Consider the following 27583-nt stretch of genomic DNA (forward strand, 5'->3'; position numbering starts at 1 on the left):
AAAGGAATGAAGGCACTTACATAATCCTTAATGAACACAGTACCCTCCGCACGACTGGTGATTCACACTGAACCAGTCCATGTTGTAATTCAAAACAGTTCAGCTCCTTTCTCTATACGCTACACTGGTCCTCTGATGGGACACTGCTGTTCTGTAACGCTAGCAGTGACCATTTCCTCTGTGGTGAAAGGTGTTAAAGCCAGAGCTGGAATTGGAAAGGCCCCTTCCAAAAAAAAAAAAAAAAACATTGACTTGTGCTTCAGGCATTTGACACCTCACCAAATCCCCCAACGTCCATCCACCTCAGCCATGTGGGCACAGCCTGTCAGGAGGCTACAGCTGGAGATGGATCAATTTAGTTTACACCACCATTTTACAACACCAAACACAGGCCAAGAACGGCAACAGCCTAACTGCTCTGCAGCCTTTAATCCAAACACTCCAGGAGACTTCCCTGCTTTAACAGCAGCTTGAGCAGAACTGAAGACCTATCACAAAGGAAAACATGCTCAAAACAAAAAAATATATATATACATTGTTCATGCCAGCTCTGCTTAATGGCTTCAAACCAGTCAAAACATCAAGGCTGTCTGTTACTGAGGGCAGGCCTTTGGTCATAGAACTGTTTATATTTGACCACTACAGGGGGCATCAGGTCAGTCTTGTATGCCAAATCTATGCCAAGTGAGGTTTAAAGCTAGCCCTCCAGTCCCTAAAAGGTAGCGAATTTGCACAGCTCTTGCTATAGCCAACACTCAAAGCTTAACATGTAGATGCTTATCCAGCTTGAATAGAAAAACACCACTGTGTCAAAGTATTCCAGGGTCTTTTGAGAAATCTTGGTTCTGCCAAAAAGGTCAAAAGTGAAGTGACCTTCAAGGACTTCTATGGTCTGGACGACCCTGAAACCATTGATCTTTTGATACTGTCGAACCCACATGTAGCTCGAGTACTAATACAAAAGGAAGTGTCGCCACCTAGTGGACAGGACATGAGAATTTTCTGAAATAACTTTGGGACAATGTTTACAAAAATTTGACCTCCCAAAAATTGAGGTTTCAGTGTTTCACATGTTCATACCCAAGACCAATCTAAAACGTAAACAAGAAATTAATGCTTAAACACCTTTATTGTGCACAATCAAAAAAAACTGAACTTCACATCTTTATGTACACAAACTCAGCAGATCACAATGAGGTAGAAGACAAAAGCAGCTGGGCTTGAGAGGCTCAGCATGGAGAATATGGAGCAGTGACCGTCTTTAATGAAGACTTTCCAAGCCCAAGAGCTGTTTGAAATAAAGTGACATCTGCACTTGGTCTCACTAAGGCTTCTAAGGTATATTTCACATGAAGTTTACAGTTTTTTTTTTATTCAACAAGCAGCTGTTTTCTGGGGTCATGCCCATAGCAATACCTGCTGAAGTCCAAAGTAAGTGATTAAAAACCTTCCCCTTTCCAAAGTGCAAATTAAAAAGTGCAACAATAAAACTATGTGCAATCTACGGCCATTCTTTGTATCTGATTAACAATTTGATTTGAAAACTATGCAACCCAGTAAAAGCAATGCCTTTTGGTGGCATGCATTAAAAGTGATCTGGGTTGTTAATTGCAACATTCTGCACTAACCCCTTGTTCCATTGAACAAAGCTGGACAAGGGAGAGATACTCTCCAGAAAAATTGTGGAGGGAAAAAAAAAAAATTGAGAAAAATTAAAAAGCCAGTAGGTAGATTCCTGTTCAACTTTTCCCATGTCATGGACTTAAAACCGTTTTATGTAAAAATCAGTAAAAAAATAACTGCGTAAAATGTCTGGAAGATGAAAATGGCTTCATTATGTAGATGTGTTTCTAAAGTAAAAAACCCAGCTAACTGCAATGGGAAAAGCAGCTAGAGGAGAGGAAACCAATTCAAAAAAGGCACTGTATGGCTTCTGGTCAGTTAAAGATGAAACCTTGCATGAACTTGACTGTTCCAAAACTGCAACTTAAGGGGGGAAAAAGGAAAAAATAAGAAAAAGAAACCTTCTAAACCATGGCCTTATTTCTCACCCCCCCCAAAAAAAATGTAGGGGGATTTTCAAATGTGTGGGCCCCTGCAAACCCATCATTTCACTGTGAAAAGTGCCAAAGTGAACAAGCAAAAACTAAAAAGAGAAAGAAGTGCCAAAGTGAACTTTCTACAGTGTTTCCGCAAACCCGCGCTCCTGTGGGTGCCCTCATCTGGGCTGGCGCTGGAGCTGTGCCCCAGGAGGCATGGAGGAGATTCAGGCTGAAGCACGGTGCTGCCGTGCGAGATGAGGCCTTTAACTGGAGTCCCGGCTCTTCTGATTGCGCATCAGAGGGCGATGGTTGCTCAGGATGTCCATGGAGTGTTGCCAATGCCAGCAGGAGCGACAGTAGTACTTAAAGCAGGCCTGAATGTGACACAAAGGTCAGAGTGTTAGCTCAGACTCATCCATTGAAGTCGACTATACTTTAAGATTCCCATTAAACTTGTGAACCAACGGATGTCCAAAAATAAAACCGGACACTATTGAACTTGCCTATAATCATTAATGACCTTTAAGGACCTTACCTGGTCTCGGCAGAAGAATGGTCCAGGCTGGCGATTGCACACCTGGCACATTGAATCCTCTAGATACGGGTCAATCTGAACCTGAGTGGAGAACGAAGCTGATTGGTCACCAGAGCCCAAACTAAACAGGATTTATATCCCTTCCTCTGTGGCTAGCATGAAACTACCCATAAAAGCCTTTTACAGAGTGTAATGCATACTGTATTCCTCTCAGACTTCCACTGGGAATAACACATCTGAATAGTCTTAATGTCAATAGATTAGTCTTAAAATTGCAAGAAGGTAAACAAATCTGAATCCAATAGAGTCCTAGCTCTAAAGGACATCTGTTCTGCATGGAAACTGAACTCTGTACTCACTCTGTAGGAAGGCCAAGTCCATCTCGTAATATTATATACTTAAAAAAACATTCCAAAAACAATGAAGTTCTTGAATACTGAGGCAGACGTATACATACCTTCTTTGTAAATTTGGGTGTCTTGATTTCAACAAATGCAGCACTAACAGCTTTTAGGTAACTGCGCTGGTTGTTAAAGGTTACACGACCAGACCCTGGCACAGAGAAAAACAGTGAATAAAGAGCCAAGAGGGGAAGAGTAAGAAGGAATTAAGTAGCTATCTTACCAATCGGGTACTTGTGCTTGTCTGTATCGATGCCTGCATACATGACTCCTCCAAACAGGTCATTCATGATACTGGCCAAAGCCTCAGCATTCAGCATGCCATGCAGAGCTCCAACAAACACTGTATTACTGGGGTCCAGCCTCTGAGAGGGGCAGCGCACATAGTTACTGTCCGAGATGACCCAAGGGATTACTTGTACCTGTCGGACATGCAGAAGCAATCGTACAAGGGTTTAGCTGCTTTATTATTAAACGGTAGCTCCACAATTTAGGGGCAAGAACTTCAAATACTCAACTCCCACACATCACTAAGTGAGAATGTGGAATAATCAATAAGCTCAGCAAATGTGCTGACAAGGGTGAGGTACACACTTAAATTTTGCATGGTTAAAGGGTTCTTTGCATCATAAGTGCTATAGATTCTGTGCAGTCAGTTTAAGAAAAAAGGTTCTATATGGCGGCAAAAACTGTTCCTCTTGTTACAGTGTCGAGCTTGTCAATCTACAGCATATCCTCCCTATAGAACCTTATTTTCCACTAAATGCCACTTGTAGAACCATCATTTGTGTTTGTGTAGATTCATTATATACATAGGTGCCTGATCATGTAAAGCTCTAAGTGAATTTAAATGAACCCTAATCTTCAGGGTGCCAAATACAGCAAAGGAGTTGTGACTGCTTAAAGACATCAGAATCTAGCAGCAGCATTCTGCATTGTCTGTAAGATGTCACAGGCAGAAAACAACAATACAATAAGTAATTTCTAGATAAAAATATAAGCCTCTAATTCTACATTTGAATCTTTTACTATTATTCCAGTTTTAATAAAAAAAATAAAAAATAAAAAAAAAGGAAAAAGGTCGTTAGCTGCTTAACGTGAGACTCGTGATACATTAAGGGAGACATTTAATCTACTGAACACACTGGAATGCTCAGCCTTTTCCAGTACAAAGGGTCAAAACCTAAATGAGTACAACTTAAAGGCTAAGCACAACTTAATGGACCTCCATGAATATTTCACATTTTAGTTACTGACATAAGTATGACAAGTATGAATTAAAATGAAAAAGCATGCTAAATTCTTTAAAACTGAATTTTATTAAACTGACGGAAAAACCCGAGCTCGCTACGTAAATTCTTGAACGCAACCGTGTGACGTCACTGGTGGACAACAGCTGAACAACGCCGCGGTAAAACACCGTTATGACTGACTTATGACAGTATCTAGCTAAATAACCAACATTATTCATGACAATAGCCTAGCAATAAGCTAAACTCAAATGTAGAGGTACCGTTATTCTTGTAAATGTGATCGAAGTCGAACTCGAATTCATCCGACACTATAAACCTCCGTAATGCAGCTACGTAGCCGAGTATAATCTGAGCCACCGAGTTTAGCGAGTCAAGCTAACGTTAACTAACACCAACTAAAACAGGCGAAGTGAGTGTCCTTACCCTGTTTACCTCCATGTTACAGAGGCTCTTCAACACCTTTCGTTGGTGTCCTTACATGCCCATATTGTTGGAAAAGCGCCAGTGAAATGAGCTACAGATAACGGAGTGAGCGGATGGCACTTTCCAAAGTGCCCGTTTAAAGTTGACAAATTTAGTCCATCTCTGGATGTTTTGGGATCTTTGGGCCATTTGTGCACAGATGTCCCACTGTACATTGAATTATTGCAGCCAAAAACACCACACCTTTTCGCCATTTTACATTAAATTAAGTGCAGCTTCTAGAGTTGTTGTCCACCATCTACGTCACAGGCAAGACGCCTATTAGAGTTTCCGAAAACAGTTGGGGGGGGGACAACGGTTTTTAAACCTTATTCCTTGAATTAGTAAGAAATAACATGTTTTCTGACTCTCAATAAACACAAGTTAGGAACACAAATTCCACTGTATTTGTTTGACACTTTCATATAGCTAGTGCTTAGCCTTTAAAGTTAAAAGGTGAAAAAGCCAGCATTATCAACAAGTATATTTCAGAAATAGTTGTGCGCTACAGCAATGCTTACATCCTTACAGCGCATCCTCCTGCTGGACATTTTGAAGTAGTACTCACTGTACCCCTCAGGATGGAGTAGATCCTGAGTGCAGGCCTGCAGCAGTGCACGGACAGACTTCTCAGATTCAAACACCAGGTATACATAGCCTACAAGAGATGAGCCTCAGTCAGAGGACGCAGGGTAAACAAAAAGCTGTATATTCTGGAGTCAGATCTCCAGAGCTATGACTTAGTCAAGGCATGTAAAAGTCTTAAAGGCAACATCTACAATTCTGGGGAACTGCTGCTCTGATTTGTTTACGTTCAGAAGCCCTGCAGGTTTGTAAACAGACCAGCTTCCAGCACGTGAGCAGACTGAACAGCTAGTAAATTAAACAAACATCCTCAATTTTAGTGTTTATTAAAATTGTGAACATTAACTTTAAGTGCACTATAGACTCAATTTAACACACCACCAACCAAAAAGATCCCATCAGTGATAATTCACTAATCCTCAGCTTGCCATCACCTTAATTCAAGTGAAACGTGCTCCAGTACTAACTGAGGACCCCAGTGCTTCTCACCCAACCTCATGCCAACCACCAATAGAGCTGGAACAAACTGAAAGACCTACCCACTGCATTACCTTTGGGCATATTACCTTTAGGAGGGCAGCGAGGGTGCTTGCCATCCTTACCAGGCCACTCCACATTTAGTGGGCCATAACAGTTAAATGTGTTTATCAGGCCAGCTAGAGGAGTCAAGCATAAAACACACAAGTCAATAAAACCACAAAGTTGATGATTAAAAACCCCCATGTTACCCATACGTCAACAAAAAGCCATGTACCTTCAGTAATGTCCCATGGAACTCCTCCAAGGAAAACCTTACAGGAATACACAGGGTTTTTGTAGTTTCTAGAAGGCAGCTGACCACTCCATGTGAAAGTAGCTTCATTAATGGCTGTTGTGAAGAGATAAGCAGCACTTAAATCTATACGTTGCATCTCTAACATGAATGCGCTAAACGGCAGAAAACCTTGAAGAGCCCTTTTACACCAAAAGAAACCTGGGAACTACACTGAACAATCACCTTGCATCTACACACTGCATTTAATCAGTCCACTGACCATAGAGGGCACTTGGTGCTAAGATTAGCCTGTAGTACACCTGTTTCTCTGCATACTTCATCCCCATTTCAACCTGCTCTTCAATGGTCAGGACACCCACAGAGCAGGTATGTTTTCGATAGTGGATTATTCTCAGCGCCACTTGAGTTTTGAAAATTGAAATTATACCTTGTGGATGCAGAGTCACAGACAAGCTGACCAGTTACTGTAGAGTTTGTGTTGGTCATCCTCTAATCCGTAAGGGGACAGACTGTTGGCCAGATATTTTTGGCTGGTGGAGTATTCATTCCAGCAGTGACATTGAGGGCTTTAAAAAACTAGCAGCCCTGTTGTACGAGATCCACTTGCACCAGCGTAACACCAACATCTCATTAGTGACACTACAGTGCTGAGTGTGATATGCCACCCACAATCATAAATGCTCCTTGGGGTCCAGACCACTGATGGGCAGGGAGAGAAACGCTGAATATGTATGTAGAGAAACAGGTGGACTACAGTCTATAATTGTAGAACTACAAAGTGCTCCTGTATGGTCAGTGGAGCTGAGACAATGGACAATGAGTAGATACAAGGGAGGTGTTCCTATTCCAGTGATCCTTCAATATATAAGCAAATAACAAATGAAACGTGTGGGGTTTTTGGCTGTGATCAGCATGACAAGTACACGTGACTATCTGCAGCAATCACACTGAATTTAGCTACAGCAACGGAGGAACTGAACAACCCCCAGGTCATGAAGCATCACCACTGTCCCCCATCAAAACAGGTGTAAACAGGCCAGTTCACAGGATAGCATCAAGGCTCCAAAAACCTTGAACAGAACTGGTTCAAGAACCAGACTTTTGGTAGAAAAGGGCCAACAATAACCTACATTTTCTCTTTACTCTAGTTTATAATCCCTAAAAAAAGGTAGTAAGACATACACGCAGCTTGTCTGTGGAGACGTGCCTCCCTTTCAATACTGAAAGGGCCATCAGGGGTCTCCAGCAGGTCCCAGTTGGGCCACACAGACGCTCCAGGCCAGCGGCGGGACAGGCTGCTGCTGCCGCCACTTGGGGTGGCACTGGGGGGAGGGGTCAGGGGAGAGAGGTCATGATCCATACGGGAACCCAAACCAAGCTTCAGAGGATCTTTTGGCAAATTGGACATGAGGAAGGGCACTGAGGGGGAGATCCTAAGAGATGACTGCAAAGAGGAAAACAAAGGACTAATTAAAAAATACTACACTGCAGTCAATTACACCAATGAGTCCGTTAAAGTCTAGAGTATGTGTTTGTCTGCAGTAATTATACTGAAAAATGGTGACTGAAATCACTCTGAGCATCTACAGATCAACGTGGAACCGTCAGTTTCCACATGTGGCACAATAAGTGAGAATGTTTCAAGGATAGAATCCCTACTCACCAGCAGGTCAGAAAGCTGATCTGAGCCAGAGCTAAAGCCACTAGTCTCCGAGTCTACGGGGCTGCTGGAGTGTGAGCCAAGCAAGGAGCGGGAGTTCAGGCGTGCCAAGGCTGGAAACTTCTCCAGGAAATCTGAAGGCCTACCACTGGACTCATTGGAGCTGAAGCCCTGAGGCTTGTTCAGATGACTTAGAGGGCTCCCCAGCATCCCCAGCACTGCAGAACAGAAAGCAAAATCAAGAACTTGACATATTAATGAAAAACAACTCTTAAATGGAACTGAAACTTGAGCTGAAAACAAACTTATTTCATCTTCCCCACATACTCAAAGCAGTCTGAAGGCTGCAAAAGTTCATTAACACTAACAGAAATAGACAGGTTATGTCCAAGTATGAGATCTATTGCTCAGCAGCTACACCAAGCTCTGACTCACTTTCCCAGCATGTTTTGAACTGCCTGCCATGAAAGCATGTAGTCATCAGCTCAAGATGGTATTAAACAGGACTAAGAAAGCAAGATATCTAATTGGATTCCTGGAATTATTAATGAGATCTAAAACAGCAAGTATTTCACTCTAAATGTTTACCACATCACAGTCAAAAAAGCCTTTTAATAAACAAAGAAAACAAGTATTTAAGAAAACCACTTACTAGAGGCATTGCTGTTTGTGGCTGACAGCTCAGAGTCCTGGCTGCTCCATGGTCTCTCCCAGCCGGATAAGCTAAGGGACTGCAGGCCCAGGCCCAGCTCATTGACATCAGGCAGACCCCTCGATGAGTCCTGGCCACCGTTCGGAAAAAGCATCCTGCTCCGGACTGCAGACAGGTCCGAGTCGGGACGTTCTGTCAACACAGTCCAGAATTAAAAGATAAAAGTATTTGTACACACTGCATCAGCCACAAAGGTATTACAAATCCACAGCTAAATCATAGCCTCTAGACCAAGTGAAACACTGATTCCCTCAAAGCTATCAAAATTAATCTGCAAGCTCAAACTGCATGAAGCTAATTCAGATGCCACGCAGTCCCCTGTGCAGACACGACCCACCCTGCATGTGACCCAGGCGCTGATGCCCTCGCACCCCCCTGCTAATGACATCAGCCTTCGGCTCCGGCTTTGCTGCCACACCAATGAATTCCTGTCAAATTCTGCCGCAGGCAAACAAGCAGAGTAGCCTTCTCCCCTCAAGGCCACTGAAGCTATGGCTGTTGTCCTTGACAGAGGCAGCAGAGGGAGAGAGAAGGGAGCTAGCTGCAGGCTGGAGAAAGGAGAGAAAACCCCGGAAAAAAAAGTCACAAGACTGGAGCAAGCAGAGGATGTCTGATCAGAGGAAAGAGGATGGGGCAGTCTGCACTGCTCCTATAAACTGGACGTCATCCAGCTGCTTGAGCCAGGCCTGATTCAGCACCCCCTGGCAACGTATCTGCTGCATGACATCGCATGACCAATGCAGCACTTGTGAAAGCAGCATGACTGCAGGGGAAAGAGCTACCCAAACAGAACCACAGCACGTTGGATGCATAAGAATTAAACTTCACTTACGAACGGCTGGCATGACACCAAATAAAAAACCCCACACATCACTAAACTCATTATAATCAATAACCAATTTCCTTTTTGTGAAATTGAGGTAAGAAATATTTAAAAGTTACATCCACCTGCAAACAGACCACTTTAAATTATGACAACACTACCTTCAATCTAAAGCAAACTAGAGCCACAAATTTACAGTTATGGGGCTTCCCAAACAAGTAGTCCAAACTAAATCCGAACTCTTGCCATTTGTGCAAATGCTATTAACACGTCATACTTCACAATGGCCACGTAAACCTGTTACATAGGTCTACAACAAATGTTTTTAACCTTCATTTCAATATACAGATTCTCAAAGAAAAATGGTCATGTTTCACCTGAGAGGCTTTTAATTCAAGTGCCCTTTTAATAAAATTATGTTTAAGCAGACCAGAGAGACACCCACACTAAGACAAGACTGAACACATCTTCACGCTCCATTTGGTTATAACAGTCACTGACTCAGACATTGGGAAATCTACCTATTAACGAGTCTCGCTTTGTCTTGGCACTTGGAGTGGTGCAGACCCCAGTGAGGTCCAGAGAGTTGCCCAGCATGGTGTTCATTCTGCGGAAGATGTCTGCATTGCTGCATGTGGACAGGGCAGGAGTGTCTGAATCCCAACGATTAAGGGCTCTAGGATTGTCCCTCTGAAAGAACACAGGAGCATGGTTGAGAACACTTCTAATGGAAAGTTTTTTTTTAAACCCAAACTGTGCCATGACCAAACACGGAGCCTAATTTGGCAGAGACCTGTAGAAGCATGTTTTTAGAACTGAGGCCTGAACACTGAATGTAAATGCGCCCATTGAAGCTCTACACCAGTGTAACGCTGGATAGAAAAGGGACAGAGAAAAACAGAACTAGAGACACAAGAAAATTAGTCACAAAGATAATGAGAGGAAAAAAAACAGCGCGTTTGAAAAAGAACCTACTGCGCTCTAGGACTTTTTCCTACTGTTAAAGCACGACAAGGGTAGGCCCAAATTTGACCATAAATGTAGGCCTTTCCTGAGTTACAGGGGATATTTACGACGGTATCATTTTAAGAAACGGAGAACTACACCTTTACTGGCATTTAACATGGCGCCAGGAACACAACCAGTGTCACAGACAAAAAGACGGTGCCGTTCTGGAATGGGAAGCCGTAGACAAAACAATACAGAGCGAGGAGGGGGGGAAAAAACTCACCAGAGAAAACGCCATGGTAGAATTCTTAACAGAATGATCTAAAACACCACCAAACTCTCCCCCCTCAGTTCTACTTAAGCCCTTTGACCGAGCATTAACTATCATTCAGGACATCTGCTACAATCGCTGCGACCTGACCAATCACAGCCCGCTGCCAATTTAACTGAGAAGAAGGAGCTCGTGGAGGGAGAACTCTGCTTCAGAGGCGTTTATCGACACTTCAATGTCCATTAATGTTCAAAAATGAATTGTCACATTCCCTTATTCCCATATTCATTCATTCATTCATTATCTGTAACCCTTATCCAATTCAGGGTCGCGGTGGGTCCAGAGCCTACCTGGAATCATTGGGCGCAAGGCAGGAATACACCCTGGAGGGGGCGCCAGTCCTTCACAGGGCACTTATTCCCATATGAAGAAGTTAATTTCAAAATATATTGTATCAGTGCTGTGGTCAGATCCATTAGAGCCTAGTCCAAGCTGAGACTGGGACACAACGTTTGAGTCCAGATTAAGACCAGGACACTGTCTGGGTCTTGAATCCCGGTCCTAGACTATGTCATTCTTTCAGTTTAATGTATTGTTGGTTTTAAATGACAGTAGATAATATTCTGTTTTTAAATAATGTTGAGATTCACTGCACTCAGTTGGTTGTGATTTCCTAGTCCACGTAAACCAAGGCTAAGATTATATGTTTACATTCTTGAGACTCATGTATCACAAATCACTGTATACAATGTTAAATAGCAATAATCAATTAGCCACATAGCTATGTATAAAATCCATTACTAGCAATGAACTCAGTCAAACCACACACACATTTCTGCACCTTGTAACGCAGTCATTCATTCATCTTCTGTAACTGCTTTACCCTGTTGTGGGTCATGGTGTGTCTGGAACCTACCTGGAATCCAAGGTCACAAGGAAGGAACACAATGGACAGGGCATCAGTCCATTGCATACTCCCACCTATGAACAGTTTTACACTGTTAATACGTCATGTGTTTTTGTACTATGGGAGGCTGGGACGAAACCAGAGCAGCCGAACCAAACACCTCAGTGTGACCTGAACCCGTTTGTGGGACTTTGGAGCTGTGGCATGGACGCCCACCTTGGTGGTCCAAAAATACCTTCCCTTACAGTGAGTATGAGTTCTGTTGTGGTTGAGTGAGAAATTAAGATGCATTTAAATAGCTCTAATCATTTTTACAGGTTACATGCAAAGGCCCATCAGTGTAACCCTCATTTTTAGAGCTGTTTTTCTCCTCAAAGTTCACTAGAGGGCATACTCTTCTCTGTTTCTGTACAAGTGAAACCTAACAGGGGATTTTACTCTTCTTACTAAACTTTTGCAGGATTCTTCAGTGCTTTCCCCAAATTCCATGCTTAATCCACCCCAGGGTCACCATCTCAACATTGTCTGCTTCTCATGTTCTTGGGCAAAATCAGACTCTAAGTCAAAATACCCAACCTTGGAGCAGAAGAGGACCACAAAACTGGGAAAGTTGAAGGCGTTGATGGCCCAAGAGCTTTTAACTGCCTTAGGGTTATACAATATAAACTCAGTGTAGGTTTGTAGCTAATTGTTTTATTCAAACTATTAAAATTAACTGTTGCCAATGACCCATATCCTGTTTGTCTCAGATCACTTTGAAAAACCAGTTAAATATAAATGTCCTTGTGAATGAGTGGGCTAAAGCTCCGTAGGCTGCCAAGGTGGACATGTGCATTGGTTTTTGTGACCTCAACCGTGAAAACAGGTTGTCTTTGCAGCTTAGCATCCATAGTTGAAATTAATGTTCCAATGTTAACACTCAGAGGTTTAAGCGTCAGACACAATAAGAAAGAAATGCCAGACAAATGCATTAACATGTTTTTAATACTGTATCTTTTTTTGTCCTTTTTTTTTTTTAAACACAAACACTTTACAAATAAATTTCTAATGTCAGTATTAACCATTAATATAATCCACATTAAAACCCCTTCATGCATTGTTTTTAAACACGTTATTCAGCTTACAACCTTAATGGCAATCTAATGTTAACAGTCAAATCTACCACGTTAGGCTCATGTCTGTATGACAATAAAAAACATACAGTTCATCTGCCACTGCTATACAGGTCCCAGCATCAAAAAAAATCTGAAAATAACAAAAAAAAGTTAATAAATTATACAGAGCATTTATTTAATTGCACAAATACATTTCTCCCCATATGGCCTATATGTACTACTACATGGATTGTCTTCTGCTTTGGCGAGGCCAAGCGTCACACAGGAACACAATTATTGGGGGGGGTTATATTAACAAAACAAAAACAAAACAAAGAGGGTGGGTGAGGAGTCATTTTCCAGGTTTGCACAAGGTGTTGGGTACTCACCTAATGCCTCAAAACAGAGTCAGTCACTACTACACATTAACAGACCAAGCTACTAAAGACAAAATGATACCCAGTCAAGGAGGAATACACACATTACAAGGGCGCACAGAAGAGCACTTCTAGTTCATGCCAAAACATATTATGATGTGTATCAGCTTATTGGCTCAGACCTTGTAAACTCAGACAAATTAAATGGGGGAGAGGAAAAGAGGGAGAAAAAAAAACAAACAAACAAAAAAGCAACCTCCATTTCAAACTTAATTATATAAATTCCTCTTTCAAAAATATTCCATAAAAGAACTCTAACGCAAGTCCTTCTGTGGCTGTAGCAGAGCCATCCATTTAGCACACAACTGACAAGATATATTTCAGCATTGTTCAGCACCTTGCTTCAAACTTTTCCAAAACTAGTAGACATCCATGTTTCTGAACTCCAAAATTAGTGGGACTGGATTAACTTGTAGTGGGTTCCCTTCATCTGAAGTGGACACCGTCTTTCAGATCTGCAGGGAAAGCAAGAAAGAAGTGTGCTTAATTTTTCCTTAAAAAATAATAACAAGCAAAATGAATAAGTGTGGAGGACATACATTGCGTTTAACAGAACTGCCTTGATTTCCATCCAGGCTGGGATGACTCAGAAGTAGATGGATACCAACGCATCTAAACAGAAGATAAAATGTATTTATGATGGGACTCTGCTTCCAATAACTACCTGGTTTATTATTTAAAAACAGGCTATTCATTGTCAAGCTAGTTTTATAATCTATATATTCATATGTACACCAAGGGGTGTGCAACAACAATATTTTAGTTTTTAACTTACAAATATGCTTTAATCTGAAAAAAAAAAAAAAAAAAACTCTGCCCTTTTTACTGCATGCCCCTGGACATAGAGGATGTAGGGTTGGTTTCCCAGAGAGGGATCAGGCCTAGTCCCGGAGTACACCCCATTTTGAATTCTGGTTTTAATTGAAAGACGTAGTCTAGGACTAATCCCAGTCTAGGAAAGCATCTCAGTGTTTAAAAATTCTAGTAATGACAGAATTTACATTTTAAAATATTTGTCTAAAGCAGCAGTGCTTATGCTGATTCAAACTTCAATTTCAGATTAACCCAAACGATAGGGTGCATATTGTGCATTAACATTGAGAAATTCTTTAAAGCTGGCTGAATTAAAAAAATAAATCAAATAAATAAATCCCCTCTCCATGCCATTAGAGAAAAAGATTGTTCAGAGTTTGACAAAACAACACTAACCAAAATGCATCTAGTACAAAATGGCTTGGGAATTGTGAAGCCACAGTCGATTACATCATTCTGTTTAAGAGAATGCTTTATATTTCAATAGGAAAGCCCCACCAAACCGTCCAGCCATTAACAGTAGATATTCCACAAAGCAGGACTTGTTTAGCTAAATAATTTTAGCCAGAAGTCAAGCCCATCCAATAGGAAAAGAGCTGATGGAGATACCTATTAAACAGTTCTCACTTTGAGTTTAAGTTATCTAGCTAACTGAGAAATGCTGCTTGGTGAAATAACACCCCCCTCCCACACACACCAGTTAAAGCAACATAATCACAAGCCATTTTTGAATTAACTGAAAACCAAATTTGGCTTGAACGCCAAGACAGACATTTAACAGAAGATAAACTGTCCACTGGCCATTTCCACACAGCACACCATGCCCTAGCAACACACTGACGCATGCTAAGTTCAGCTCTTGTATGAGTGCATATTGACCTGAGAACCCTTTTCTCTGAAAGCATCAAGTCACACTCAAACTGAGCCTCAACACCCAGTGGACCAACACGTCCAGCACTGGACCAAGGTGAGAACCAGAAGGGTACCGCTGAGAGTTTAATGCACCACTATAGAGCTCTTAGTGAAGGCAGTGAAGGTGTAACAGCCAGCAGGCCTCTGCATAGCAACAAAAACAATATGGTATAGAGCGAGGCTTTGATTCATTAGCAGGAGAAGAATTAGAAAGATCAATCCCTGAGAGGAAAATGCAGTGGGATCCAAGGACTGAAACGTTACAATGTGGGGAATCATTACCATTGGTTCATTCACTATTTGAAAGTTATATTAATTTAGAAAAAAAACTGGCTCAGATTTTTCAGCAAATCCACCTGACCTTGGCCTGTTCTCTGATTAACTAAAGTGTTTGTGTAAATCTCACCTGGGCATGGAGCGCTGCTGCAGCAGCTGCTGCTGCAGGGTAAGTGAAGGCAGTGTGGGGCAACCCAGGGCTCAGCTCTGCTGTGTACAGGGGGTAAGGAGACCAGGCCTCAGGGGAGGCAGGTATCAGTGCTGCCCCTGTCAGGTCATCTGAGGAAGCAAATCAAATCAAACATATACCCACAAGGGCCTATTGGGCTGGACAACAGCTTTATTACAGCTAGGGTCATATCAACCACAAATGCTAGGAGCAAGTTAGTTAGGCAACAGTAAAGAAAGAGTGGAGTCAGAAATACTACAAGTTGATTCTCAAAACGGCAGAAAAAGCTTAACGTGGAGTGGAAATGTTGAATTTTGAATGTGTGTAGAATTTATTAAAAAAATAAATAAAAAATTGAAGCCGCATTTTGTTCCAGTAACGCATGCATGTGGAAGTGAATTAGTCTGTTCTTTTGCTATGAGCGACAGTTCTACACATGCCTAAAAAGAGTGTCCATCTCTGCAGAGTGAAAGCTACAATGTGGCCGTACACTTACATGGGTCCCGTGCTATGAAGTGTGCTCCTAGAGCTGGGTGGATATTTGTGGGGTTCGGAGTGCCCATCAGCTTACTCTTTGCCATCTTCGTGTTGGCTTTAGCAAACTCTAACCGGAGGGTCTGCGGGTTTTCAGGGTCAAATCGAACCCCCTGGAGACACAAGGTGGGGGGATACAGTAATAGGAGTGGGCTGTGCCTGATAGTCTGGAAGAAATGTGCAAGTGTGTGCACTAAGCTGGTGCCCACATGCAGGTGAATAAGCCTACGTGACGTCACAGTAAAGCTTGCAGTGGTCTAAACACATTACTATCATGTACTAGGGGTGTAGTGATAATCATCTCATACATTTTAATTCTGAGGTCAGTATTAGATTAGAAAAAGAAATAATAAAATTACGGCAGAGTCAATGTCGTTTTAGTGTAAACATGTGCCTCATGCCCCTCCAACATTTACTTTACTCTGACAGGAGTGGGCAAAACTGCAGAAATTTAATTGGATTCTTTGATACAAGATTAATACAGTTTTATTTAAAATACTGTATTGCAGTAAATAATTAAGTGCCCAGTTAGTTCTCATTTAAAGAATGCTTACAGCACGCCCAAGAGATGAACACTGATGTAATTAATATAAAACCAGTCAAGTTGCCGATCCATAATTTTATAAATCTATGAATTAGGGCAATTGAGACGGGCTTGGCGGTGGTGAAGTGATAAAAATGACAAAATCATTACACCCTTAGACACTTCCTGTTGGTAAAACCTACTAGTTTTTCTATAGCAAAATGTGTGTTCAGCATTGGGCCAAGATGACTCACAGCCAGTGAATCTCTGGCAGAATTAGTTGAATGAGAATACAATGAGTGTACAATTTTATCAAAAGACTCTCCCTTAAATTAACTTGCACTATTTCTATTGGTCCACTGATTATGAAGTAGTCACACAACATAAGAGGAACAACATCTGACCATATACTCCATGTTAAATTTGCTAAACAGAACAGAGCATCAAGGGTTGCAGTATTTAAACCATTGGCTTAACATGGACACTCCAATTAAAACAATGTATATATTTAAAAAAATAAATCTCAATCCCTACTGTGCATCATTTGACAGGTCATCAATAATTCAGGCCATTTGTTACAGATGGCTAGACGCTTACATTTAATGCATTTTTCGCCGCTTCAGCACCAGACCGACTGTCAAAGGTCACAAAACCGACAGGCTGGAAGAGAAGGAACAGTGAAAGGCAAAATTTGGCTTTATGATTTTACTTTGAGGCTAGAGGGATAGTTAACATCAAAATACTACCCCAATATCTTGGAGGGATGTATACAAAAAAAATAAATGACCATAATATTCTTTTCAGCATTGATCATATACCATAAATTTACATTGTAGCATCCGTCAGCTAAGATATATACCACGATCTCACCTGCTTTGATGTTAACTTAATCAGTGAACCTTCATAGCCCTGAAAAGAAAAAAAGAAATCCAATTAGGGGCCATGAAGTCACATGCTTTCAGATTTGGGGGGGGAGAAGAAAAAAAAAAATCCCTCTGGCATTCCCATAGAAAAAAGGGGGGGGTTAAATAGTAACTTTTAAAAGATTCCTACAAATTACTACATTTATTACAATATAAAAGTTACTTCCAGGCATTGTGAAATTTAACTTAATGGTTCAAGACAAATGTGGATGCACTACTCACAGGATAAAGAAATGAACTCATGTATTCCGGCCTTGCCGTGTCAATTAATTCTCAGCACATTAGCGAACGCAACTCAATAACAAATGACAAAGCCACTGCAAGTATCAGTCCTGTAGTTATTGGGAAATAAATGGGTAGAACACGTCATCTTCAAACGTCTTACCTTAAATGGTCTAAACAACAGATAAAGCTCCCTGGGCTTGATATCTGTCGGCAGGCCACTGACAAACAGCGTTCTAACCTACGGAGAAACGGTGGGACATCTATAAATGACATTGTTACTCAAAGGTGGAGAGGTAAGCTATTATTTAAAACAACCAACAATTCAAATGACTTGTCATTTCTGTTTTTTTACCACACACAAATCTCCAATATTTACTTAACAATAAGTTGAAGCTGTGTTGTGCACAGAACGTAGGTATTGGTTCGCTTCTGATTTACTATATAAAGGTTCTGGGTTAAGTAAATATTATCACTTTATATTAGTATTTTACCATGAAAGGTAATTTGTCAGCTCTATAAACGGGCTAATTTAGTCTGCTCCTGCCAGTAAGCTTACTATAAACAAGTTTGTTTTAAACGCACTATAGAATTTGTGTTAAGTGGACTGCTGGGTACCTTTACAGCTTTTCTGGGAACCCTCTTAAAACCATATCATATCCACTGAACCTCTAGCATGCTTTCTTTAAAATGGGAACGCAGTTTTCCTATCGCTCTTTAGTTTAAAAATAAATAAATAAAAAATAAAAGCCACAAGACGGAGGCCTACGTCTGCTTCACAGGCTGCAAAGGAGAGGCCGCTTCATTCCACTGGTCAAAGAAATAAACAAAAATGTGCAAACATCCACTTGTTTGAGCTTAGTGGGAGGCTCTGAGCTACAATGGACTGCGAGTGGAACAGCAACAGACAACAGCGCTCAGCAGGACAGCATTTCCTTCCTCTGCTCCACAGAGCAGGACACAGCAAAGCTCTAGAAGTGGACACAGCTCCACCACACCTCTCCTGGACCTTAAACCCTGTTCTGACAAGTTTGCAATTGTTTTAAAACACATTAGAGATGTCCAAATCAAGGCAAATCCTGGTGGAAGTAGCAGTTGTAGACTATTGTTTCAGAATTTAAGTTAAGTGTATGGTCTATGGATACATTGGCTACTTAAATATATATTTAAATATTGGAACACCAAATTTCATTTAAATATTTAATATGAAAACAAAAGTTGAAAAAAAAAAAAAAACCCAAGAAATATGAAACATGTAGCTAGCAACATTAACAAAAACAGCTTAACGAGTAAATGGTTACTTTTCAATTAGTGGCTCTGAACATATTAAAATATGTATTTCCAAAATGGATGGTGACGGATAAAGGGGTTGTTTTCACATAAATGTAAGCAGCTGGTGTTTCAAAGTTGTTCTGAAATGGAAAGGGGGGGGGGGGGTGTTAAAGAGACATTTTGGACATTAAGAGTTCTTATTCTGACAGGTGGCAATAATATTTTTAAATAATGTGGTTATTTCACTCAGCAGTTTTACACTTAAAAAACGTCCTTAATATTTGTGGAACCTCACCAGAAATTTCAAACACCAGTTTTACCCACACATCCCCTTTAAACTAAAAAATAAATAAAATTAAAAATACCCCTCACACACATCTGAAGCAGCCTCTTTATTAAGTTCTCTTCTTAACACAAAGCTAAATTAAATACTTCGATGCCTCAGGTGTGAACACCAGCTGAATTTACTTTTAAATAAGTGCAGCGGAATATTGTGAAAATTTAACTTTACAAAAAAATAAATTTTAAAAAGCCGCTCAGTTTCTGCGAGGAAAAATAAAAATAAAACACTTAACACAGGAAAAGATTAGGTAAAAGATGCTGTAGCCTTTGCGTGTGTGAGGATAAATATATATATATATAGATATATAATAAAAACGGCAAATATATTTGGGGATTAACGTTCACTTAAACCCGAGATAACTCACCTCCTCTTCAAGGGAGACGTTGTTGTTTGGCTCCGAGTCAGACTTGACACTCATGGTGAAAGTAAAGCCCGAAAAAAAGAACCAAAAAAAGCAAGAAAAACTCTCCTGTTTCCGTTGAAGTCCAAATAAGTGCCGCCTGTTGAGAGCTCTGTGCCCGGGTGAGGACGGTGGAAGAGTGCTCGGATCCACAACAGTTCAACGAAGCCCTGGAGGAGCGGCAGGTGAAGGAATGAAGAAGCGGTGAGAGGTGAAGCCTGTGTTGGAAGGTGCTCCTGGTGTTGGAGAAGGAGGAGGTGGTGGTGGTGGAGAAGGTGGTGGGTGTGTGGAGGGAAACCAGTGTACTGTGAAGATGAGACAGTGTAAATGGTGGAGTTCCCACTTTTCCTCACATCTACTCTGTTTTAAACTTTCAAGCTTTAATAGAGAAATGGAACATAAAGGGGAAGCCGTGCCATCACTACACTCCGCTCCAATCAGGTCATCAGACTAAACAAGAGTTCACTCTAGTAATCAGGCCTCAGAAAGGCTGCAGCTGGTGACAAGAACACGCCCCTTTATCACTGTCATCGCGTCACAGCGCCATCCGCCAATCAGAGTGCAGGATCCAATTTCATCGTCCACTTTGATTGGTCACAGTGATGTTAGGGGGATTAACAAGAAACACAATGAGAAAGAAACACTGTCCACTAAGAAGTACAGACAAAAGTATAATTAATTGGGCATTTACTGTGTACTCTCTCAGTGATTTCGTCAAAAATTACTACACAAAAATTACTTCGTCAAAAAACTACACAAAAACAAATAGATTTAATGTTGCCTTAGCTTGCTAATGAGTGGTGTGGAAAATTATTATATACATTAGCACATACATTAGCAGACTGAAAAAGTATGAATAAATAAATAAATAAATAAATAGTTAAAGTCATAGTCTGTGTCACAGGTTGTGACTTTTTGCAAAAATTGGGGATCCTGCATCATTTCTGTTTGCGTCCATCAACATTAAGTTAAAAAAGACTGAGCACCTCACACCAAATGAGCGAGACAGAAATTCGTCTGTGACATTGATATAGCTTGGGAATTAACTTGTTTTTGTATTATTTAATTGCAGTACAGCTGTAATTAGCATTTGCTGTATTACTGAATGTGGTCAAAGGTTTAATAACATCACTCAGTTCCAATGCACACACATTTGGTAAAATTTAAGGTGCAAAATGTACAAAATCTCTCTTAGAAATTGAATAAAAATAGAATAAAAATGGGCCCTCATTATTGTAAACCAAATAATAAACAAAAGGCTGTAATGTTTAAAGTAGTTTTGAGCTAGAGTTTAGATGATGAACTACACTTCAAGCTAAATTTTTGGTAGTTCTGCCCTGCTTCACAGGGATGTGCCTTATTTTGGTTTAGTCAGAATGACTGTGCAATGAAAGGCACACTGTTTCCTGACATTGTGTGGTAACACAATCAGAGTTTGGGCTGAAATAGTTCAGGGCATTGGTCTTTCTATGGTATTTGGCTTAATGTTGTTCTTTTCTAAATTAATTTTAGTTAAATTTAAGTTTCAGTGCACGTGGGTGTATCCAGAAGGTGGTATTCATGATCACGTTTTTCATGGGAGCTCTGGTTCTTGGAAACAAGCTTAAAATGAGATTGGTGGCATTTGTTTATCAATAATGAATAGAGTAAAATTAAAATATTCTATTCTATGGTTTTAAATATTAAAATGGTTTTAACTTAATTACATGATCACTAAAAAAGGGCTTTAAATAAGTTTACATCATGTAATGATTAGAGGGGAATTTGGGGTTGCAACACATCCCCTCTTCTCTAAACAGTTATTTCCTATTTCTAGATAATAACTGTTTAGCTTTTGCCATTTATTTCGCCTATACAGGTGCTAGACTAGCCAGTGCCCTCCTCAGTTTATACATGTGTTTTCATGCACATTCATTAAAGGAAAATGCTTTAGATTCTTTACTACTTGTGCAAGGTTTAAAAATAAACGGTACCACCTAAAGCCAAAGATAATCATGAGTTTATAGATAGCATTATCAGTGTTGAGTTCTTGAAAATGACATGAGAACTGATTGAGTGAGTGGAGTTGACCTGGCAGAGAGAAAGGGACTGGGATTTGTAGAACACTAGGATAGCAAAGTGACACTGTATGAGGTGTAACAGCTGACAAAAGCCAGTTATTTTATAAACTTTCTCATTTAATTTCTTAGGTTTAGACCATTTATTTATAAGATTGTATTCACAATCATTCATTCTTAAGTCATTAAGTCTAATAACTAATGCCTTTTCAGTCCTGAACTCAGAATAGCTCCTAGCTTCATTAGTGTTTATCTTGTACAAAGCAAACCTTTGACAACCAGTCATTTACAGCCAATTACTAACACGCTCATTTGAATTCAGGTTTACCAAAGAGGCACCACAATTCAGCTGCGTCCTTCATCATCAGTCGAAGTATTTACAGTGTACACTGTACGCTGTTGGAAGAACTTTCGTTTCCTGTTGTCTCCTTGTTGCCGGTGCTGAATCCCCTACACACAAAGGCCACAGAGTGAGGCCAGAACCCTGTGATGAGGCCTTCATGTTTTATACGAGAAGAGCAGGCCCATTGTCCCAAAAGCCACCTCGCTCTGCACTCCTCCACTCTCCGCCTCACTGAACCCATCCCATCACATCACCATCACAGAGCTCCAGAGCACTTAGCTTGTGTTCCTAGTGTCCTCTGTGCCTCAGTGCACATCCACCATCCACCGCAACTTTTCCCATCTTCAGTCTACATCAAGAAGCACATCTCCGCAGCCTCCGTTACTGTGGTTGTATATTGTGAAAGTTGTTCAAAGGAAAAATACATTTTGGAGGTTATGTTTTTATTTTTAAATGTAGCTGTTTCATATCTTACACTTCATTTCATTCACTGCATTTAAATACCTCATTCTAGGAAAAAACTTCACTTATTATGGGATTATCACATTATGTGAAGTTTTTAAAGCCAAACCAGCAAGGAGGGGTTATGTTATCTGATGCTGCTTTAGAAATTTAATGATTGTCTGGATATACAGGGCTTTATGGGAAAACATACACTGGTATGGAAATATACCATTATTTAAAGATTATTTGTAAACATTTTGAACTTCTTTAGACCCTTTACAAATAGTTTTTAAGGAACCAAAAGAGTTCTTCAATGGCATCACTCCTAAGAACAGTTTGGAATGTGTGTATGACTGTTTCATGGTCACACACACAGGTCTTCAAGAACTGGCTACTATTTTGCAAAGTGCTGTTGTGCTATTACGGCTTACACCAAATGACCAGTACACACAAATGTGCACTCCTCCAATCCTTCACTCATACGCTACAACACATGATGTACAGCTGAGATCTGGATTGAGATCCTTGTTTGGATTAGCCTCGCCTACCGTTAGCCTGTCATTCATGAGTGAGGCCACACAAACACCTCTGACGGGTCACTGGAGTTCACTGCTACACTCTCAGGGACACATTTCTCCCCCTTGACCAATAAAAATAAGACCAGTGCCAGAATTAGACTGTGCTTATTGTTGATTTGTAGCCCAATAAAACAAACAGAAACTGAAATATGATACGCAGTGTTTGGAACAATACCTGCCTTTTTTCTCTTAAATTTCATGGGAATCTGTTAAAAAAGATGCAGAAGAGACTAGATCATGTTGTAATAATAATGTCTTCCTTCCTCCTCTTTCTGATAAAGTACAGACAAACCAGAGCTAAAAGGGCAGTGTGATGTTTTTAAGACAGAAGTGATGTGTATCACTTAGTAATTCCTGCTAAGGAAACCACGTACGGCAACATCTTTCCCAAAACATGGCTTAGTCTTGGTTTAAAGGCCTACGTCTCAGTATTCTCCATTTGAGAGTTAATTTGTTTTCACATCCTCCCTCATATTTTCTCTACTGAGCCCCAGTTTCCTGTTTAGATGTGAAGAATGGAAATAAAAGGTTATGTTACTAAAGAAAAGGGCAACACATTCCCAGAGCGACGGGGTCAGTAATAACAAACGAAGCTATAAAAAAGAACTTGTTGTGACTTTGCTTAAAACAGTCGATTATGCCACTGTTGCCTAATTATGTGAAACTTTTAAGCTACCATCTCGTTGATTATAAATTAAAATACCTCTTTCTGTAGAACGTACAGATTTTGAATGATTTCCTGTGGTGAGGCCAAAGTGGTCACAATGAATGACACTAATACATCTGGCTTCTCAAAGCAGTTATTCTAATATTGATGCTGGGCCACGCTGAGAGATGGAAAATCATGATTAGTTGGGTTTCCATCTGCATAGAAGAAATAATTTCAGACAGTGGACAAATGTATAGGCACCTTCTTAAACCCGAATGTGGGCCTGTGATATCTTTGTTGTATATGATTTTTGTTGTACATGATTTTTATATCATAAAAAACTCCAAGTAAAAGCCTAAAGTCATGAGCTTTCTTGCTTCTTAGCAATAATTTCAAACATCTCAAGGTAGTTTGTCCTCTCCTCCAATGCAATAAGAGCCTCTATTCTAGATGCTACGAAACTGCAGTACGTTTTTAATGGCATTTATAAAGCTCCTCCTAAAGGTATTGGATGGTTCCCCATCACTCCAGAAAATGCAGTTCTGATCCACAGCACAATGCAGGTGGGGATTTATAATCCTCCAGCTCACACTTGGCACTGGGCATGGTGACACTGTTCCAGAACGTCCTATTTTGTGTTATGCTTTACTATGGAGGTTGTATAAGCCTTGTGTGCATCACTGAACATGTTGGATATTGGTTTTACCTTGAAGTATCTGAATAAACTCATTAGAAGTGGTGTCTACACATATATCTAGATCCTGAGCATTTGAGTCTTACAAGAGTCAGTATGAAGGCCCAACTCCTTCATCAGCTGGTTCTATAAGGGTTCTTTGGTAAATAAAATGGTTTTATATAGAATCAAGAAGAACATTTTGCCTGATTAAAGGGTTCTTTGCATCATGAAAGGGTTCTTTAGATTAAGAAAAATGTGCTCTAGATGGTTCTATATAACACCTTTTAGAAAAGGCTTCTATATGGCACCAAAAAGGGTTCTTTTATTGTAACAACGTCAAGTTTGTTACAACAGAGGAACCATTTTCTAAAAGGTGCTATATAGAACCAGCCATAACTCATTCTCCATCAATCTGAAGAACCCTTTCATGATGCAAAGAACCTTTAATCATGCAAAACGTTCTTCAAATGTTCAGGTTTCTGTATCGAACCATTGCCTTTAATAAAGAACCCTTGCAGAAGCCTAATTTTTAAGTCTGAAACCTATATTTAAGACTGAAACCTACTTTTGTCCTAGAACAGAGAGTGACTGTTATTCTAGATTGCTGCCACCCCACTACACCAGACGTGCAAAGCAGGACCTGCAAAACAGAACAATGTCAGTGAAGAAGAAGTAATCTCATCAAATATTGAACAGAACTTTTGAGATTGACTCAATGATGCATGGGGCTGCCAAAGCCTGGAGCATCTACATTACTGAATTTAACTGGGGCACAGAACTTCACACTGATGATAAGAGCACACCTTTAAAAGCACATTCTTTAAAATTGAGAGCACTAAAACATTCTTTATAGTAAGTCTGTAGAATAACTCTTTTTATAACTCTCCTCACAGACAGTCACCCGGAGGAAACCCACACAGACACAGAGAGAACACACCACACTCCTCACAGACAGTCACCCGGAGGAAACCCACACAGACACAGAGAGAACACACCACACTCCTCACAGACAGTCACCCGGAGGAAACCCACACAGACACAGGGAAAACACACAACACTCCTTACAGACAGTCACCCGGAGGAAACCCATGCAGACACAGGGAGAACACACCACACTCCTCACAGACAGTCACCCGGAGGAAACCCACGCGGACACAGGGAAAACACACAACACTCCTCACAGACAGTCACCCGGAGGAAACCCACGCGGACACAGGGAAAACACACCACACTCCTCACAGACAGTCACCCGGAGGAAACCCACGCGGATACAGGGAGAACACACCACACTCCTCACAGACAGTCAGGAGGAAACCCGCGCAGACAGATTAATTAAAATTAATTCAATGAAATAAAAAAAAAAATAATAATAATTGTCCCTCTAATTTTCCTCAGTAACTTTGTTCATTCTGTTAACTGTGAAATTGTAACTCTGCATTGAGCAACGAGAAACAGCATTTCTAAGACACTACAAAAACGGCTTAACATTTTTTGTAAAATGTGAAGATACTTACCAAACAAAAGGTTTCTAATAGTACCTTCAACTAAATAACAATGCATGGATTTCTAATTTATATTAATCTTTTTGTATGAGCTCTCGATGAAACGTCAGTCTTTCAGTAAGTTCATTCGTTCTCAGGTCAGGCCAATTGTATTTTAACTGAATTGTAACTCATTCTGTGATTCTTTCACAGTGGAGCTGCTCCAAATGTTTTTCTTTTTACATAAACGTCCAGTATTGAAGGAGGAACATGATAAAGAGTTCCAGCCTGCACGAGGACTAGCAGGTCAGGGCACTGACCTGTTGTCCATCACCTCAAGCAAGGTTTGCCTCAACCACTAAGAAAAATGAATATTTCATACAGACCCTCCCCCTTGAGTAGTACTGTCGGACCCGGTTTCGTTCTATAGTTGCACACCAGGCTTTCTGGGCTCTTAAGAGTATGCTGCAGTTTGCATAATTCAGAGACCACATGCTGTGGCTCTCTCCTCTCTCTTTTAATAAAGGGGTAGGCCAGCTGGGATGGTGGGTGTAACTAAAATCTAAGTGGAAAGCAATGGCATGGCTCTAAACTTACATATCTAGACGAAGATGTACTAACACTTCTATATAACATCTGTGTAGCATCTTGCAGACATGGTGACCATCCTTATTAAAAGAGGGGGGAAAAATCATAAATCAGAGCTCAGCAAGGTCAGTTAGTGTGTCTTGCTGTGAAATGAGAGTCAAAAATGTGCAAAAAGAAGGATTCTGCTGTTGTTCTGAGTACAGTGGACTAGCTATCCCATAGTTCAGGAGTACTGGGATCTTGAGAAGCAGAGAATGCAACCAACGTGGACGTTTAACTGTAGAGTTCCTTAAAAGAAACCAACAAAAGCTGCAATAAGTTCAATTAAACAAACCGTTAAATAATTAAATACATGTTCGGAAATCAATACCTGCCCCATTCTTGTCTCAAAAAAGAAAGTAAACAAATGAAAACATGCTGATCATAACTGCTCTTCACATGTCTTCTGGTGTTTACATGGCTGTAGCTCTTTTTACTCATTCAGTGGTGAACGCAACATTCAAGAAACAAAAGACTCATTGACATTAGAATGATAAGAGCCAGAGCACACAGCAGCTGTGTCAGTAGACACGTCTGACAACATGCCCACTGGGGTCTACAGAGCCACAAGTGCCGTGATATCCAACTATGAAATAATTCAACATCTATATGTTTCCACTTCACTTTGTAAGTGAAGGTCACAATGATAAAAGCAGATGATGCCCTGGTGCTGAAAAAATACAGGTGTTACTGTAAAGAAAGAGGAATCTGTTATATTCATGATAGATGCACCTCTAATTTTTTTATCTAAAGAATGCAAAGACTTTTACAATGTCATACACTCAATATACGGACACCTAGTGTACCTTTTTACGCTCTCTATGGAAAATAAACTGGTTTAGACACTAAAATGCAATCTGAAGCTTTGTCTTGTGTGGATTGCACCTTATGGTAAAGATAAAAGTTTAAAAATATTGTTTCTTTTTGATCGTAAAATGAATGAATTCTCCCTTCAGGATTTTTGTACGTTGGGGTTAACAGGAAAAAAGAGTGTAAATGTAACATTTTGTGGCCAAACTATGACTTCAGATCATGAAAATCAAGAAGAGAGTCAGATGTGAGGAAAAGGATCTCTGGCATAAATCCTGCACATGGCTGGAGTGTTGCTCATCAGAACTGTGGGAGTCATGGTCCCCAGGGAGGCCTCCAAAACACAACAAGCCTTCTGCTGAGAATGTAAAATGAACTAATAACCCACCGTTATCCGACTCCTCTCTTAGCATAAGTCAACATGTGCCTTTCTCAGACAGGGTACATGCTCAGATTCATGTGCAGTGTTCATTAGTGTTACATTACATCTGCCCTCCTGACCAGGGCTTCTGTACACTTCAAAATAAAAGTTCTTAATTGCTAATCAAGAGCTTGGAGAAAAGATTTTTAAAGATATAGTAAAAACAGTAAGGATTCAGACTTTTTTCTGTACTTTCTCAAAAAAA

The 27583-nt window shown here is 40.4% G+C and overlaps 2 protein-coding genes and 1 long non-coding RNA gene across 6 annotated transcripts; all 3 read right to left on the reverse strand.

The window, feature by feature from the left end:
• Nucleotides 1-1121: 1121 nt before the first annotated feature.
• LOC136678589 (cytoplasmic polyadenylation element-binding protein 1-like) lies at nucleotides 1122-10605 on the reverse strand. Of its 3 annotated transcripts, none has more exons than XM_066656631.1 (12): nucleotides 10480-10605; nucleotides 9770-9938; nucleotides 8366-8557; nucleotides 7717-7931; nucleotides 7236-7497; nucleotides 6033-6146; nucleotides 5845-5934; nucleotides 5215-5351; nucleotides 3202-3400; nucleotides 3035-3129; nucleotides 2578-2658; nucleotides 1122-2416 (listed from the first exon to the last, which is right to left on the reverse strand). In XM_066656631.1, exons 1-12 carry the CDS (start codon nucleotides 10582-10584, stop codon nucleotides 2306-2308), a joined length of 1770 nt encoding a protein of 589 aa, XP_066512728.1. In that variant the 5' UTR covers nucleotides 10585-10605; the 3' UTR covers nucleotides 1122-2305. The 3 variants fall into 3 exon arrangements, with proteins under 3 accessions (XP_066512728.1, XP_066512727.1, XP_066512726.1); XM_066656630.1 differs by having other exon boundaries at nucleotides 5830-5934; XM_066656629.1 differs by having other exon boundaries at nucleotides 5818-5934.
• Nucleotides 10606-12369: 1764 nt separating this feature from the next.
• Nucleotides 12370-19728, reverse strand: LOC136678590 (RNA-binding protein, mRNA-processing factor 2a-like). 2 transcript variants are annotated; one of them, XM_066656633.1, is made up of 8 exons: nucleotides 19257-19728; nucleotides 17441-17518; nucleotides 17003-17041; nucleotides 16730-16792; nucleotides 15572-15722; nucleotides 15037-15185; nucleotides 13445-13517; nucleotides 12370-13360 (listed from the first exon to the last, which is right to left on the reverse strand). In XM_066656633.1, exons 1-7 carry the CDS (start codon nucleotides 19308-19310, stop codon nucleotides 13452-13454), a joined length of 600 nt encoding a protein of 199 aa, XP_066512730.1. In that variant the 5' UTR covers nucleotides 19311-19728; the 3' UTR covers nucleotides 12370-13360; nucleotides 13445-13451. The 2 variants fall into 2 exon arrangements, with proteins under 2 accessions (XP_066512730.1, XP_066512729.1); XM_066656632.1 differs by having other exon boundaries at nucleotides 15572-15776.
• A 2216-nt stretch (nucleotides 19729-21944) lies between these two features.
• Nucleotides 21945-27440, reverse strand: LOC136677859 (uncharacterized). Its single transcript, XR_010796439.1, has 3 exons — nucleotides 27346-27440; nucleotides 24605-24679; nucleotides 21945-22076 (listed from the first exon to the last, which is right to left on the reverse strand). It is a non-coding gene; the product is annotated as an uncharacterized lncRNA (long non-coding RNA).
• Between the last annotated feature and the right edge of the window lie 143 nt (nucleotides 27441-27583).

Source organism: Hoplias malabaricus, chromosome Y, assembly GCF_029633855.1.
Source record: "Hoplias malabaricus isolate fHopMal1 chromosome Y, fHopMal1.hap1, whole genome shotgun sequence".
Classification (NCBI taxonomy): Eukaryota; Metazoa; Chordata; class Actinopteri; order Characiformes; family Erythrinidae; genus Hoplias; species Hoplias malabaricus.

What these genes read in the sequence shown, in the direction of transcription:
- LOC136678589 (XM_066656629.1), bottom strand. Translation starts at nt 10,584, where the DNA reads ATGATAGTTAATGCTCGGTCAAAGGGCTTAAGTAGAACTGAGGGGGGA. An exon ending in CTACCATGGCGTTTTCTCTG is followed by an intron (nt 9,939 to 10,479) that starts GTGAGTTTTTTC and finishes GTGTTCTTTCAG; the next exon opens with AGGGACAATCCTAGAGCCCT. An exon ending in AAAGCGAGACTCGTTAATAG is followed by an intron (nt 8,558 to 9,769) that starts GTAGATTTCCCA and finishes CTGTGTTGACAG; the next exon opens with AACGTCCCGACTCGGACCTG.
- LOC136678590 (XM_066656632.1), bottom strand. Translation starts at nt 19,310, where the DNA reads ATGAGTGTCAAGTCTGACTCGGAGCCAAACAACAACGTCTCCCTTGAA. An exon ending in CTTCATAGCACGGGACCCAT is followed by an intron (nt 15,186 to 15,571) that starts GTAAGTGTACGG and finishes TTGCTTCCTCAG; the next exon opens with ATGACCTGACAGGGGCAGCA. An exon ending in CAGCAGCGCTCCATGCCCAG is followed by an intron (nt 13,518 to 15,036) that starts GTGAGATTTACA and finishes TCTTCTGTTTAG; the next exon opens with ATGCGTTGGTATCCATCTAC.